A 14,258-nucleotide genomic window follows, 5' to 3' on the forward strand; every position below is an offset into this window, starting at 1 on the left:
GGGATTTATACAAGAGTTTGAAGTGCTGTTCTGAGTGATAGTGATTTTGTTCCTTGTTTTATCTGTCACAAGCAGATGTTATTCTATGTAAGGTTTCCTAACAAGATATTTTATGTGAATTTACTTTTCAACACCAAGCGTTTTCAACATAATAAATTCAACATAATAAATACGGCATGTTCTGAACAGGAAATCTCTGCTGTCCTGTTAGGTTTGCATTTAGTTGTATTTGATCTTGAATGATACAGAGCCTGGATAACTGGCATCATTGAGAGCAATTCATATCTGATATTGGTTGATGAGTGGTTTTGGATGAGTGTTCCTAGGGCAACATCTAGGAAGATTATTACACCAACAAGGCTTTTCTTCCAAGTTGAACTACCACTGTCTCTGGAAAAATGAGGCAAGAAGTGAGACTGACCTTTTTCTGTATTCCGTGAGTTCCCTGTCCTGCTCATTGTAAGAAGGCAAAAAAAACCCCAGATATGAGCTCAAGTAAGAAAGCTAATGCACCTGAGGAAAGAGTAGCTGCTAGAAAGGAAAGGGAGGTTTGGAGTTAGGGTGCTGTGAAGAACAAGTGAGCAAAACTTTGAAAACAGAATCCTGATAGGATGCAGTGGAAAAACACTGTGACGTAAGAGTGCATTGTGTCTTGGGGTGTACTGGTGAGGTGGTCTTCGAGCAGGGCTGCACTGAGCTGAGACACAAGCTAGTCCAGTGGGATCCCTCACTGTTGATGACTGTGGTAAAAGACACCCTATTTGGGGATCACACTTTGTAGGCTAGCAAACACCAGATGCCCTATTCTTAGGAGGCAACTTTGTTTCAGGAATTGCTGCCAGTTAGAAAGTTTGCAGATGAGTCAGAAATGACGATAGGGCAGCGTTTTTCCTGCAATGATAAATTGGAGAATTTGTAGTTTGTGACTATAAAGCTTCTGTATTTTGTTTGATGGATTTTTGACGCAAGTGTCTCAGTGCCAACTTTATTTTCATTGTAATGTGAGTTTGGGGGGAGTCCTTTCATGTATGTGAATATTTAAAAAAAACCCTGTAGGAGCTCTGTGTGGTGGGATATGTGGAATATTTGAAGGGATGAGAAGCTGCTTTATGTTCATCTCTTCTGTTTCACAATCCAGAATGAGGTAATCTCTGAGCTCTTTCATCCTTAATCCAGTGTCACAACACTGCGTAGACACATCGCTTGTGGACTTGCATCTCAGATTTTAACTGAGGAAACATAAGGATAAGGAATTCTGCTAGGTGTTGCCTGACACAGAGAAGGTGCACAGTAGTAATGAGGTGTAGTGTGCAATGATGCAGGAGGGAGGCACCCTTCTGCAGACCTTTGGGGTAGATAGTAGTAATGAAATTTAACCCAGGATTTTGTATTGTGTTGTCAGTCAAATGTAAGTTTTCAGGCTAGGGTTTTTGTAGTACAAGTCTCATACCTATACTGTGCAGACCTTCTTGAGGGTTTCTTGTGCAAAAAATTGAATTGAATCTCTTGGGAATCCCTAAAGAAGATCCCATTAGTCTACTAGTACAGCTGGTCATAATTTACCTAGCTTGGGCAGTTTGAATTATTTTTCCCTGATTACCTGCTTGTTGTTTTGCTTCTGTTATAGTTTTAGCAGACACTCAATAAGCAACTGCTACTGTACAATATTATTTGTTATTTCCAAAACTGGATTTGGAGGATAATGATTCACATCCCATTATACCCTTAAAATCTTTTACACAATTCTGAGTGCACCAGAGCTTTTTGCTTCAGTGCTTAAAGTTACAGACCTTAAGCCAATATATTCTTGCATTTTTTCTGTGCAGAGAGTTGGTGGTTGAGTTGGTACCAATTACACTGCAGCTTTTCAACATGATTTCTGAAAAAACATTGCCCTGGCCAACCCGGGAAAAATACCCAGTTGTTCACTTCTGAGGCCAAAGTATAACATGCCCCTGAGAAAACTCATCACATGCTTTGTTCTTGTTACTGTTCATTTCATCACACCCCAGAGCCTGCCTGCTTATCTTAGGCCATTCTAATCCCAGCAGTCAAACTTAGGTAATCATGGTGGCTTGGTGAAAATTATGAGCTCTTGGCAGATACCTCTGCTTTTTTCAGAGATGCTAGAGCAAATGTTTACCCAGGACACTTAACCTGCACAGTAAGTGTGCGTGACTGTGTGCTGGAACTGCCTGTGGGGCAGGTGACCTGCTCTGGCCTTTAACAAAATTGTTTGACTATGTAGGGCTCAGAAGTGCTAAAGAAGACAGGGTTATCTCATTGTTGTAACTGTTGTTTACCTTGTTGACTGAGGTGATTAAGAAATTTCTGTTCAGTTGGTCTGAAATACTCTCATGGCTTTTTGGTCTGACAATTTTTTTGAGTTAATTTTTTCTGTGATTCTTTTCTAGTCCATACCAAATGGCAGCATTCATAGATGCTTCTGTGATCTAGACTGAAGTGACATCCTTCTGACTTCATATCTTGATGGACTGCAGTTACATTTTGGTGATTTAACACCTTTATTTTGAAATGTAGGCAGCAAGAAAAGGAAAACGGTAAAGGCTTGTAGTATGTTGGACAAGTCCTGGGGTTAGTGGGGGAAATAAGAATCTTCTGGCTTTGGATGCATTGAAGCTGGCTCAGAAGTCTACAGCTTAAAATCTTCCATACTTTTGCAGCAATAGCTTATCTGATATGAGATTTTTTGCAAATCAGTTGAATTTAGACAGTCACTTAAAATTCCTTTAGTGTTGTTTTTTTGCATGCAACAATCTTTTTCAAGAACAAAACAAAGGGAAAAAAATTTTAAAAACACCAGATACTTTATAGCAATGGACAGTCTTTCTTTCACAAGTACCAAACTCTCAGCAGTTTCCTGATTGCGCTGACAGCAGGTGGGTTTTGCTGGGTCGGAAAATTAGAGTGGATTAGATTTTTTCACAAAGGCAGATAGGTATACTGGCTAAATTGGAACCACTGCTCGTGTCCTAATGTGGACAGCCAGGGAGGGAAGTAGAGTTGCCACGTGACAGTGGAGCCAGCTGACCCATTCCAAGAACGTCATCTCAGGGGTTTTGCACTGCACAGTTGGTGGTTTATAAGTTCCCTTCCTACCTTGGGACATGGTATTTTTATTATGTGGTTGGGCTCGCAGTTACTGTGAAGAGCACAGATTTAGGCCTGTGTCTCAGTATTTGAAAATGTTGTCAGCTATTCCTCTTGCACTGAGAACTTCCAGCCTCTGCTCTGCCCGAAGCCAGCCAGGGACCATTTTAGCAACTCTTGTTTGAGATTTTTCTTGGCAAGTCTAACAGTATATAACAATATATAAATAGAACATAAATTCTGCCTTTCACCCCTGTAGCTGTGGAAAAGGTCATCTTGCACTCCGCTGTGCTCCATTTGGAGGCCAGAACCTCCTCTTAAAGATGCTTCCAGTGGCCTACAGTGTAAACACTGGTTCAAAACTGTTGTTCTGTTTGGAACAGCAGCCAGAACCCTGGCCTACTTGCTCTATTGAGTGGAAAAATGTTTTATCAGTGCAGAGTGTTTTACATGGAACAAGCTTCCACAGCTGGCAGACCTTCAAGAAAATCCAAAGATCTCCCTGCATGGATACCAGGAGAGACACATGATAACTGCCTGGGGCTGTTCATGGCGTTGTAAGACTGGGTTGTTTGTTCACTTTATGGTCTTGATTTGGCCATGCTTACCTGAATTATGCAAGTAATGTATATCAGTTTTGCAGAATGAGGGGTAAGCACTCCGGATAATTAAAAATTTGCTCTCTGAATTTATTCCATTCCACCAAAAAATGTGTACAAATAGTGGCAAGAGTAAGTTCAAACTTCAGTATTCTACGTTTCTAGGGCATGCTACTTCTAGCAATCTTCTGCTATCAAGTTTAGTCCTAAGGTGTATATATATATATATATATATATATAACCTGTGGTAGAGAGGATAAATAAAAGAATAGTGAAGGTAAGAGGGGACTTATAAGAGTTTTTCTTTCATCTAGCAGCATTCCAAAGAGCATCTGTGGTTGAGTGAAAAAAAGGAAGTAAAATCCCAGGTCATCAATACCAAGATTGTTTAGTTTCAGTAATTGTGTTTTAGGAAGATAAAAAAGTACTGCTAAATGGTGTCCTTAAAGCTGTGGAGGATAGGAAAACTTTATCTTACTCCTTACAGTCACAAACAGAGTCATGTATCATTATTTCTATTTTATTTTACATATTTTCTATGTAAAAGTTGGAAAGCCAGAGTGTTTCCATTCTAAGAGAATTTTCCTGTAAAGTTGTTTAAAAGCTAAAATAAGGAGTTTATTAACCTCAGTGTTTTAGTTTTGTTTCAACTAGATTTAAGAGTATACCATGGAAAAGAAGGAAGTGGAAGTAAACCAAACCAACTATTTTAGTAGAAGATTGGTTTTAAAAAACAAATGAAAAGCCACACAAAACATCAATTTGAGATGTTGAATTTTAGAAGTATAGCTAGTCTCAGCCCAAGAAACTCTACTTTCAGAATTTTTACCCCTTGCAACTTATTCTTTTAATATTATTCCAATTTTGAGATGGTAGTGTTAAGCGTCCAGTGAACTAAATAGTTAGGCAAAAGAAAGAAACCCTTACTACTAGTGTACAGATTAGACAGTTCTGTAAATTGTAAAGTGAGCATATACGAAGAGAAATCAGGATTGTTAGTAATTCCTTTTCACTTGCTTGAGTGTTCCCACCTATGATTTTGACCCAAGTTTAGGAGTTATGGAGCAATGGTAACCCAAAAAAAGATGGACATTGCTAACTGAAGAAATGCTGAGTAGGAGACAGGCAGGAATTCTAAGTGTAGTGTGTTGAAAATACTGTGTTGTTTTTGTTTTGTTAGTTGGTGTGTTTTTTTTGGGTTTTGGGGTTTTATTTTGCCATGAACTTTGCTTCAGAACAGTAGAAACCTGAAAGTTAGATCATAGAATCATAGGATCATATGGGTTGGAAAGGACCTCTGAGATCATCAAGTCCAACCCTTGATCCACTACCACCACAATTACTAGACTGTGGCACTTAATGTCACGTCCAGTCTCTTCTTAAACACCTCCATGGATGGAGAATCCACCACCTCCCTGGGTAGCCCATTCCAACGCCTGATTACCCTCTCTGTAAAGAATTTCTTCTAACATCCAACCTAAACCTCCCCTGGCACAGCTTTAAACCATGCCCTCTTCTCTTACTGAGAGCTGCCCTCAAAAAGAGACCAAGTCCCACCTGGCTACAACCTCCTCTCAGGTAGTTGAAGAGAGTGATGAGGTCACCCCTGAGCCTCCTCTTCTCCAGACTAAACAACCCCAGCTCCCTCAGCCTCTCCTCACAGCACTTGTGCTCCAGTCCCTTCACCAGCCTCGTTGCTCTTCTCTGGACCTGCTCCAGCACCTCAATGTCCTTCCTGAACTGAGGGCCCAGAGCTGAACACAATACTCAAGGTGTGGCCTCACCAACGCAGAGTACAGGGGAAGGATCACTGCCCTGCTCCTGCTGGCCACACTGTTCCTGATCCAGGCCAGGATACCATTGGCCTTCTTGGCCACCTGGGCACACTCTGGCTCATGTTCAGCCTCCTGTCAATCCAGACTCCCAGGTCCCTTTCTGCCTGGCTGCTCTCCAGCCACTCTGTGCCCAGCCTGTAGCGCTGCAGGGGGTTGTTGTGGCCAAAGTGCAGGACCCGGCACTTGGCCTTGTTGAACTTCATCCCATTGGATTCAGCCCATCTCTCCAGTCTATCCAGATCCCTCTGCAGAGCCCTCCTGCCTTCCAGCAGGTCGACACTCCCTCCCAACTTGGTGTCATCTGCAAATTTGCTGATGATGGACTCAATCCCCTCGTCTAAATCATCGATAAAGATGTTAAACAGGACTGGGCCCAGCACTGATCCCTGAGGGACACCACTGGTGACTGGATCCCAGCTGGATGCAGTCCCGTTCACCAGCACTCTCTGGGCCCAGCCATCCAGCCAGTTCCTAACCCAGCACAGAGTGCCCCTGTCCAAGCCATGGGCTGCCAGCTTTTTCAGGAATATGGTGTGGGAGGTGGTGTCAAAGGCTTTGCTGAAGTCCAAATAAAGGGCTAGTCCCTAGTTCTTTATGTTGAAGTAAAATGTATCTGGTGAAGGTTTCACATGTGAAGGTTTTAAAAACAAACTTTTACAAAATCTTTAATACAGATGGAATTACAAAAAAAAAAAAAAAAAGTTTAATCATTCTTTAGTAACATGTTAATCTGGATCACCAGTTCAAAGATTGTCCATACATAGATGCACTTCATGAAAAGCTGAAGCATTCCTGCAGCACAGGGAGGAGTCCCAGTGAGCTGAGATGAAGAGCTGCCAGGGATGAGGTGCAGCAGTAGGTTCATAGCCATGAAATTAGCCCATGGAAAGATGGGAGCAAGTTCCAGCAAGGTCTTGTAGATGTCCTGTCCAGATGTGAATCGCAGACTGCCCTCAGAAATGGGAACAATCTATTCCACTGATGGTCTTACTCCACATTCAGGACACAATGGGGTGTTTATTTCTGCTGCTGTCAGTGGAAATATAAAAATTACCTTTCACACTGTAAAATCAGTGTAAATTACTCAGACAAAAGGGTAGGTATTAATGCAGTCTATTACAGGTAAATGAGTTACAATACACTGATGTAAGTGGCGTTCCTCTGATTCAACATCATCAACCATCCTCTTGTAACAAGAGGATTACTGCTAAAGTTCCTTGTTTTATACAGCTCCTAGCTGAAGAAGGACTGGTTTGTGTATTCCCATATAAATTTCAGATAACAACCAAAAACTTCAGTGTCTCTTTATTTGGTTCTGGAAAGACACACTGCAAGAATGAGGCTTGCACTGTCCTTGTGTGAGTTTGTTTTTGGCAGACCAAAGATGAAATTCTTCACTGCCTTTACCTGTGTCAGCATATCTCTGTCAGATTTGAGGCAAACAGAGTGTCGTCTATGTGTCTTGGATGATCCTGATAGAGAAAAGGTGCTCCCTCTACTTGCAGTGCTGGCCTTTGATGAAAAAAACCCCAAACATAAATAATACAAAGCCCGTGAGAAACTTGTAGCTCATAACTAACATAGTGTAGTTTACACTTCACTTTGTTTCATTGACTTGTACAGTTTATCTCTTGTCCCTTGGGTGAGTCCATCATAAAACCTCTCTCTGCTAATGGCTCTAATCCAGTCTTTCTTACAAAAGTGGCCTTAATTTGGGACTTTGCTTCCTTTTTTCTCTCTTGCTTACAAAAACTTGTTGCAGAGGCCACAAGGAGCATCTCATCAGGTGCAACAGCTCTGAAAGTGACTTAGACTGCTCTGAAGGCTGCAGGTAGTGGGCTAAACCTCCTTTTGCTATTTTTAGCCCATGCCAAAATCAGACTTCTCCCTCCTGTGTGTGCAGGCTGTTTTTTGCAGGGCTCCCCATAGCAGGTGGGTTCAGGTTTCCAGGCTCTCACACTGCCAGTCCTGACTTTCTACCTCAAAGGTTCACCAGACATCTAAGGAGCTGTGTCACACTGCAGCAAGGAATCCTGCTTTCTTCTCAACACTTGGCCTGCTGGACCATTACCATGACAAAGGAGGATTATTGATTCTCATAGTCGTGATGCTTTTGATTTAAGTCTCGCTTTGATTTGGGGCAGTAGTGTTCACTGGCCCAGAGAAGCAATGGTCTCCTCCAGGTGAAGAGCAAGGAGAGAAACAGAGAAGGAGGAGAAAGAGGGGAAGAACTGGCTGAAGAGGCTGAATAGAAGCGATAATGGATGCAGTTATTAGCTGGGGAGGACCCAAAAGCAGCCCCTGATTCCTTAAGACAATTAAAAGCAAATTGTCTGGCTGAGCGATCCCAGAGCAAGGAAGATGCTCCCCCAGACTATAATTCAAGGGACTGAATGGCCCTCAAAAACTGAGAGTAGAAAGGAAAAAAACCAGAAGATGAGGCAAATGATGGAACAGATGTGAGTGCTTTTGTTGGGAAGACTCTGAGGCTAGCAGGATGGCGATAGGCTAATTTGAGGCGAATAATGCCAGGTTCCTTTCATATGCAGAACAGCGCTTTGATCCAATGTGGATGAAAGTACTGAAAAGTGGAGAGGATGGCAGGGGGTCCTTTGTCTCTGACAAAAAAGGCATCTGCCAGGCTCTAACCCCCTTTTCCCCACCCCCTTAGCCTAGCAGGCCACTCCAACAATGTTAGCAAAGGGGACAAGTGTCTCCTGACATCTGAAGAAATCTCCAGGAGGAGAACGAGGTTTGCAGCAATATGTATACCAGAGAGCTTAATCGATTTTTTCCACAGTACAAAAAGGGAGAGGGCTGGGGGAAGACAGACATCACAGTGAAAATGGGAGGTGGGAGATAAAAGAATCCCTTTCTAATAAACTTGTTACTTTTGTTCTTCGAATACATCTTTTTCAGGAGAAGCTTTGATGCTAGTATGAATACACTTAATGGAGTAGAGTAGGATGGGGTTGCTGGAGGGGGGTGTGAAGTAAGGAAGAATAGTTTTGCAAGGAGGATGAATGTTTTCTGTGGATTCCAACACAGGAAAGATCTTGGAAGTAGTAAAACAGTGCAATGCAAGAGATACTTGCAAGGCAGATGCATATTCTCTGTACCACCTCTTGGAAGAGCTCACAAATTCTTGCGTTTCATTTCTAAGCAAAATTGAAAATTTCTTTTCAACCTTTCCTTATTTTCTGTTTTCTTGAAATAACTAGAAATCAAAGGACTGCAGTATCGAATGGGAGCTCGGAAGGCAAGCAGTATCTTCAGCAAGCAAATATAACAGTTTTAGACTAGCTGCTGATCTGCTCTCTGCTTCTAATGCTCTGTTGACTTTCTTCGGCTTTTCACATCCAGTAAACAAGACTGGTATCCGATTTGCAGTTTGAAAGGCTGTGATCTTCTTAAGTAGCATTTTGCACCTAGTCTAATGTTTTCTTTGAGAAGTAACTATAGATAAGAGTTACCAACTTCTGAGCAACACCCATCTCAGTAAATTAAATCCTTTAAGAACAGTAGGTTCAGGAATCTTCCTTCTCTTGAGATCATGACAGTGTTTACCAATTATTATTTACTGAAGATAACCTCCTCACCAGGGCAGAGCTTAAAGCAACACCTGGTACTGCAAACAGATCCCTCACTCTTTATCCCCACACCCCTTCACTTCTGGACAAGGAGTTTTGATTCCCCCAAGAAGGTATGAGTGACACAGAAACTGAGAGAAACTATCACATTTCTTTGAGAGGTTGTGCACTCATGCTAATGGCAAATTGTAATCCTGTGTAGCTGTTCAGTAGGTGTGCCACCATGCCCCTTCAGTGGATGCCACTGTTCTGCTCAGAACAGCTGAGGTGGAGAGTATTTTTGGCAGTAGCATTTCCTGCATTCCAGTTGTGCAAAGCCTGATGCATGAGTTACTGTAACTTATTAGGGAGGGCTAATTGTCAAGGGCATTGATGCTCTCTTGACTTATGTCCCTTTGTTGGGAACTTGAGGTCGTTCTTATGTGACTTTTCTCTCAGGTGCTACGTACAGCGATTGGAAGCTGGTCTAGATCCAGATGGGGAAAGATATTGATCATGGGGAAGTCTGACAACGTGGGCATGAGGAAGGACAACATCTCTGTGGCTCAGCCTGGCTGCTACAGTCCAGGCCAAGTCTGTTTGGAGGACAGACTGAATCTGTTTCACTTGAGGAATACTGCAAAGGAGGAGAGAAGAGATGTGCGCGGAGCCGAGGGTTGCATGCAGAGCAAGTGACAGCAGGAGTGCAGGCTGTGGGGGTGCAGTGGAGAGAGGAAGATTTGCTGTGTTCTCACGTCTCTCCCAACAGGCTAGTTGTTTTCTTCACAGAAACTGGTTAACCTCTTCTGGTTTGTGTCAGGATGAAACTCAAAAGGTAAAGACTGCAAAGCCTCTTTGATGTCACAGTCCCGGCCTGCTCTGTGAAAAGGGAATGTCTGGTCATTGTTTCAGAGGCTGCAAAGTCTAGAAAGGGACATATTGCTTTAATGGTAAACTGTAAAGCAGATGATGCTATGGTAGTCAAATAGGTTACAAAATAAGCCATTCCCGTGGAAGTGCTTTTGGATGGACTGATTATATATATGAGATTTTCCTGGCATGACCCTGCAGTCCTGGGTGTAGAAATACCATATTTTCAGCATGGATTTGGCTCATATCTCAGTGAACCTTCTCTGGTCATTAATGTCCATTGGGACTTCTCTGTGTGGAAAGTGAAGCCAAACAGATGGAAAAACAATGGCTTTGGAGTAGGATAAACCCCAGCCCACAAGCAAAGTTTTGTTCAGACATAAAGTGAAATCAATTTGGTTTTGTTTCATTTGCTTTCAAATTAAAAAGAGGTCCTTTGCAAGATGGCCACTGCTTAGTTTGATGGAACTTTGCTGAGTGTTCACCTGGAGGTATGATTTTAATTGGGTGCAGTTTATACCAACAAAGTGAATTATTGCCCTTTTTAAAAACATGAGCTAGGAGTGAATGTTGCTATTCATGAACATCCCCCTGCCCAGAACTACTACTAAGTCATGTGCTTTTGTGTTGGGCTAAATACATATTGAAGGAAGCTCTAGCTGTAGTGGGGACAGTGATTCCAAATTTGGTAGAACTTACATCTTTCTGTGGAAGACGGATTGGTGTTCTGGGGGAGGGAAATTGCACCTGTTTGTTCTCACATCTGCTCTGTAATCCTCAAATTTAGTGCATGCAATTTCAGTACATTAACACTATGCTTACTCCTGTGTGAGTTTCATGGTGATGGCAAATACTTCCAGTTCCAGAGTGCCTTTGATGGTGTTTGAGGGAAATGTCCAGGAGGAGCTAATTACACAGAGAGTAACCAGAGCTTAAAAAATAACATTCCCAAGAGTAATCTTTGAAAAACTGCAAAGCAACATCTCTGAGGTCACTTCCTTGAAAAAAGCCAGTAGGTAGTAGGAAAGCTTGTTACAGATGTCTAGTTTTGGTGTGAAAACTGGTGGTAGCTTGAGTATGCACTGTGCTGAGGAGAAATGGTGATGTTTTACTTGCAAGGTGCTGGCAGAGGACTGCTCTCTGTGGGGATGATTCTTCAGCTCCACATCCCAGCAAAGGTAGCCACTGTCATCCCGTGTTCAGACTGGCGAGCTCCTGCCCCAAGTCTTTCCTTGGTTCCCTGCCTTTCTGGAGCTTGGTGACGACTAGCTGCAGTGGCTGGAGCAGCTAGGGAGAGGTGTGGAGGTTCTGCCTTGTCTCTTTGGCTCCAGAGGCACCTGTGAAGTGTTGCTCCGAAGTGCTTTCTTCTCCCTTTGAAGTAGGGATGAGCATTGCCCCGGGCATGAGGCAGCTGGATCAGCAGCTCTCTCTGGGTCAGGTTCTGAGGCCACTGCCTTGTGAGAGCTGTGCTGTGCTCTGCTGGTCTTCTCCATTTTTGGTCAGTGGAAAGGTTCCCTGTTGGTAGGAGCTGTGGCAGCTGGATAGTTTGTCTTGAGGCAAAGGGAATGGGAGTGTTTGCATTCCCAGGGGAAGGTCCAGGAGGAGGGAATACAGGCAGCCCCAGTGCCTTTGGAAGCAGTCAGCTGGGAGAAAGTGAGTGCTGGGTGGCTCCCTGCATATCCCAATTGCCACCATCCTTCCCTTGCCTGCTCCAGAGAGCCCTTCCAGCCTGAAATATGTTTTATCTTAGAGAAGGAGACACAAAGCAGGAAACAACAACCTGGTACTGTACTTGTGGATGAGGAAGGAAAGGCAAACAAGGACAAGCCATGCTTAATTTAGGTGGGTGTCTGAGGAGCCCGTCACATCCTGGGGCTCTGTAGTGGTCAGGCAAACTGTCATCTAGGGGAGAAAGATTGCCCCTGCTTCCATTTGCTCCTTTGTATCTTCTGTATTAACCATGTCACGGGCAAAAACACATGGAATTAAATGTGGTGAGCCAGTTCCCTCTGAGCAGGCCCACAGGACCCAAGGTGTGAGTACCTGGGAACCCATGGGAGGCACATGTTGGTGAGATGTGGACTGGCTCAGAGCAGGACAGTGCAGAGAGCCATCGTCAGGTGGCTGTGAGTCTGCGACCTTATCATGGGATGAAAAGAGAACTTACCAGGAACTCTGTCTTTTCCTCCCTCTCCCCCTCCCTCAGGTGGTCTTTGCTTTGAATCAGACTCTCTTGCAGCAGGAGAGGCTCCGAGCAGGCAGTGTCCAGATCCCCTATACGACTGAAGACCTTATCAAGCATTACAACTGTGGGGACCTCAGCTCCATCATCTTCAACCATGACACTTCTCAAGTGAGTCTAGCCACCACAGCTCTTGCACTACGCACATGTCCCTGAAGCACTAACCCCTGTCACACTTGTGCTTGTCTGTCCCCAGGGCAGGCCCTGTACAGGCGAGGGCCAAAGGGCATGCTGCTGGCTCCCTGCCTCATCTGCTTTCCCGAGCCTCCAGTTCCAGGAGTCTGCACCACCACCCCAACCCCTGTCTTGCTGCACACAAGCAGCAAAGGTGCAGCTGGCCTTCCCATTTGGGCAAGTGCCATGTTCGTTTTAGCATGAAAGCTCTATGAGTTAATCTGTTATTTCGTTATGGACCTTGTGGAATTACGCTAGCTTAGGTATGAGCAAGCTTAACATGGATGTAGAACAACAGCAGGCTCTTTTGTGCTGAGAGCGGCAGAGAAATGCACTCGTGACTTGGACACTTTTGTGTAAGGGTGGGCAAGTTGCAAGCTTTTTAATGTCCCCTATCAGTATGTCCGTGTGCTGTGGACAAGGCCCAAAGAAGAGAAATGGAGTGAAACAAAGAAAAGATAGATTTAGACTGAATGTGAAGGAAAAGAGACCTTCTGAGACCTCACAGACTTGGGTTTATGGAGATGGTTTCCTAAGCAGCCCAGTGGAATGTAACACTGATCTTTCAACCACAAGAAAATGCCCAGCAGGGACCAATTTGGCCTGTTTGGGCTGTTAGATTAGCTAACCTCAGACTGAGACATCAGGCCTCTCTATTCTTGTCTGTGAGACATTGCCTGGTAATTTGTGCACATCCATGAAATCACGGGCTCTATCCTTACAGTACTGAAAAAGCAGATATTGATACCTTGCTGAACAATCATTTTCGTATGACCTTTTGATACATCCAGAGCAGTACTGCAGAGCTGCAGATATACTAACCTTTGCTTCCCTAGCACTGAGTTTTGTGCGTGTGTTGCTGCCTTCCTGTCCTGGACACCTTCCTGCCCGCAAGTGCAGGCAACTTGCTTGTAACACTGCCTAGGTTTTACACAGTCCACTTCATTCACAGATTTCAAAGGATTTCTTACAGCATTGTAAGAGGATACAGGTGCTGCATCACTATTCTACAAAGATGTTACAGGCTGGAGAAAGCTGGCACTGACTCCAGGTCCTTGGAGAGTGTTGCTGCTTCTCCGACATGTCTCCATGTAACCTGTCCTTTACCTAATGATAGGGGCTCCACCCCAGGGTACTCTCCCTGACAGAGGAGCTGAGTACTAATAGTTTGCAACACTCTCAGTTTATGTTTTAAGCAGGACTTTTTACTAAATTGTATTTAACCCCCTGCTTGCCCAGTAGATGACCCACTGCGTGCTAAGAACCCTTTGGGAAGAGTTAGTAATGATCCGAGTGGCTCCAAAGTCTCTTCATCTGCTGCAGCCTTGCAAGGGAAAGCACCTGGCTTATTATTAGCTCTGATCTCCAGAAACTACCGCTTGCAGGCCCTTTTATTAGCAGTCCCCATAACAGCAATGCCTAAAGCTACTTGTCAAGAAGCCAGGATTGGTGCAACTGCAGACCCATGTTTCTCTCCCTCCTCCATGGCAAGAGGTCAGGATAGTGTGCAGTCACAGCTGTCCTGGGGGCCCCAGGAGAGGAAGCCAGCATTTTAGAAGATACTTTGAGGACAGGGCAACTGGAAGGGCTGATGCTTTCTTTCAGGACAAAATCTGGCCCTCTTTCTTTTGAAAAGTTTAGGTTTTTTTTGTTTTGTTTTGTTTTTGTTTGGTTGGTTTTTTTTTTAGTTCAAATTGCACAGTTATTCTTTGGCAGCCTGAGGGCTCTGATACCAGCCAAATTCTCTTGGAAGGGTGTAATTATCATTATAGTTATGTCATACCTATGGCAATTTGAGGAAGAGGTATGTAGCTAAAGGTAGCCAGGGGCAAATATTTACTTTCTTCAGCCAAGCAAT

At 43.8% G+C, this 14,258-nt stretch overlaps 1 protein-coding gene across 1 annotated transcript in view; it reads left to right on the top strand.

The window, feature by feature from the left end:
- Nucleotides 1-14,258, top strand: part of LOC114068003 (metalloprotease TIKI1-like) — a 70,499-nt gene that overhangs the window by 31,942 nt on the left and 24,299 nt on the right. The window contains exon 4 of the mRNA XM_027903856.1: nucleotides 12,191-12,337. Within this exon, the coding sequence (XP_027759657.1) occupies nucleotides 12,191-12,337 (147 nt within the window). The remainder of the gene's footprint in view (nucleotides 1-12,190; nucleotides 12,338-14,258) is intronic.

Source organism: Empidonax traillii, unplaced genomic scaffold (genome assembly GCF_003031625.1).
Source record: "Empidonax traillii isolate 1590-97213 ecotype Southwest subspecies unplaced genomic scaffold, ASM303162v1 scaffold2:size4533513, whole genome shotgun sequence".
NCBI classification, from domain to species: domain Eukaryota; kingdom Metazoa; phylum Chordata; class Aves; order Passeriformes; family Tyrannidae; genus Empidonax; species Empidonax traillii.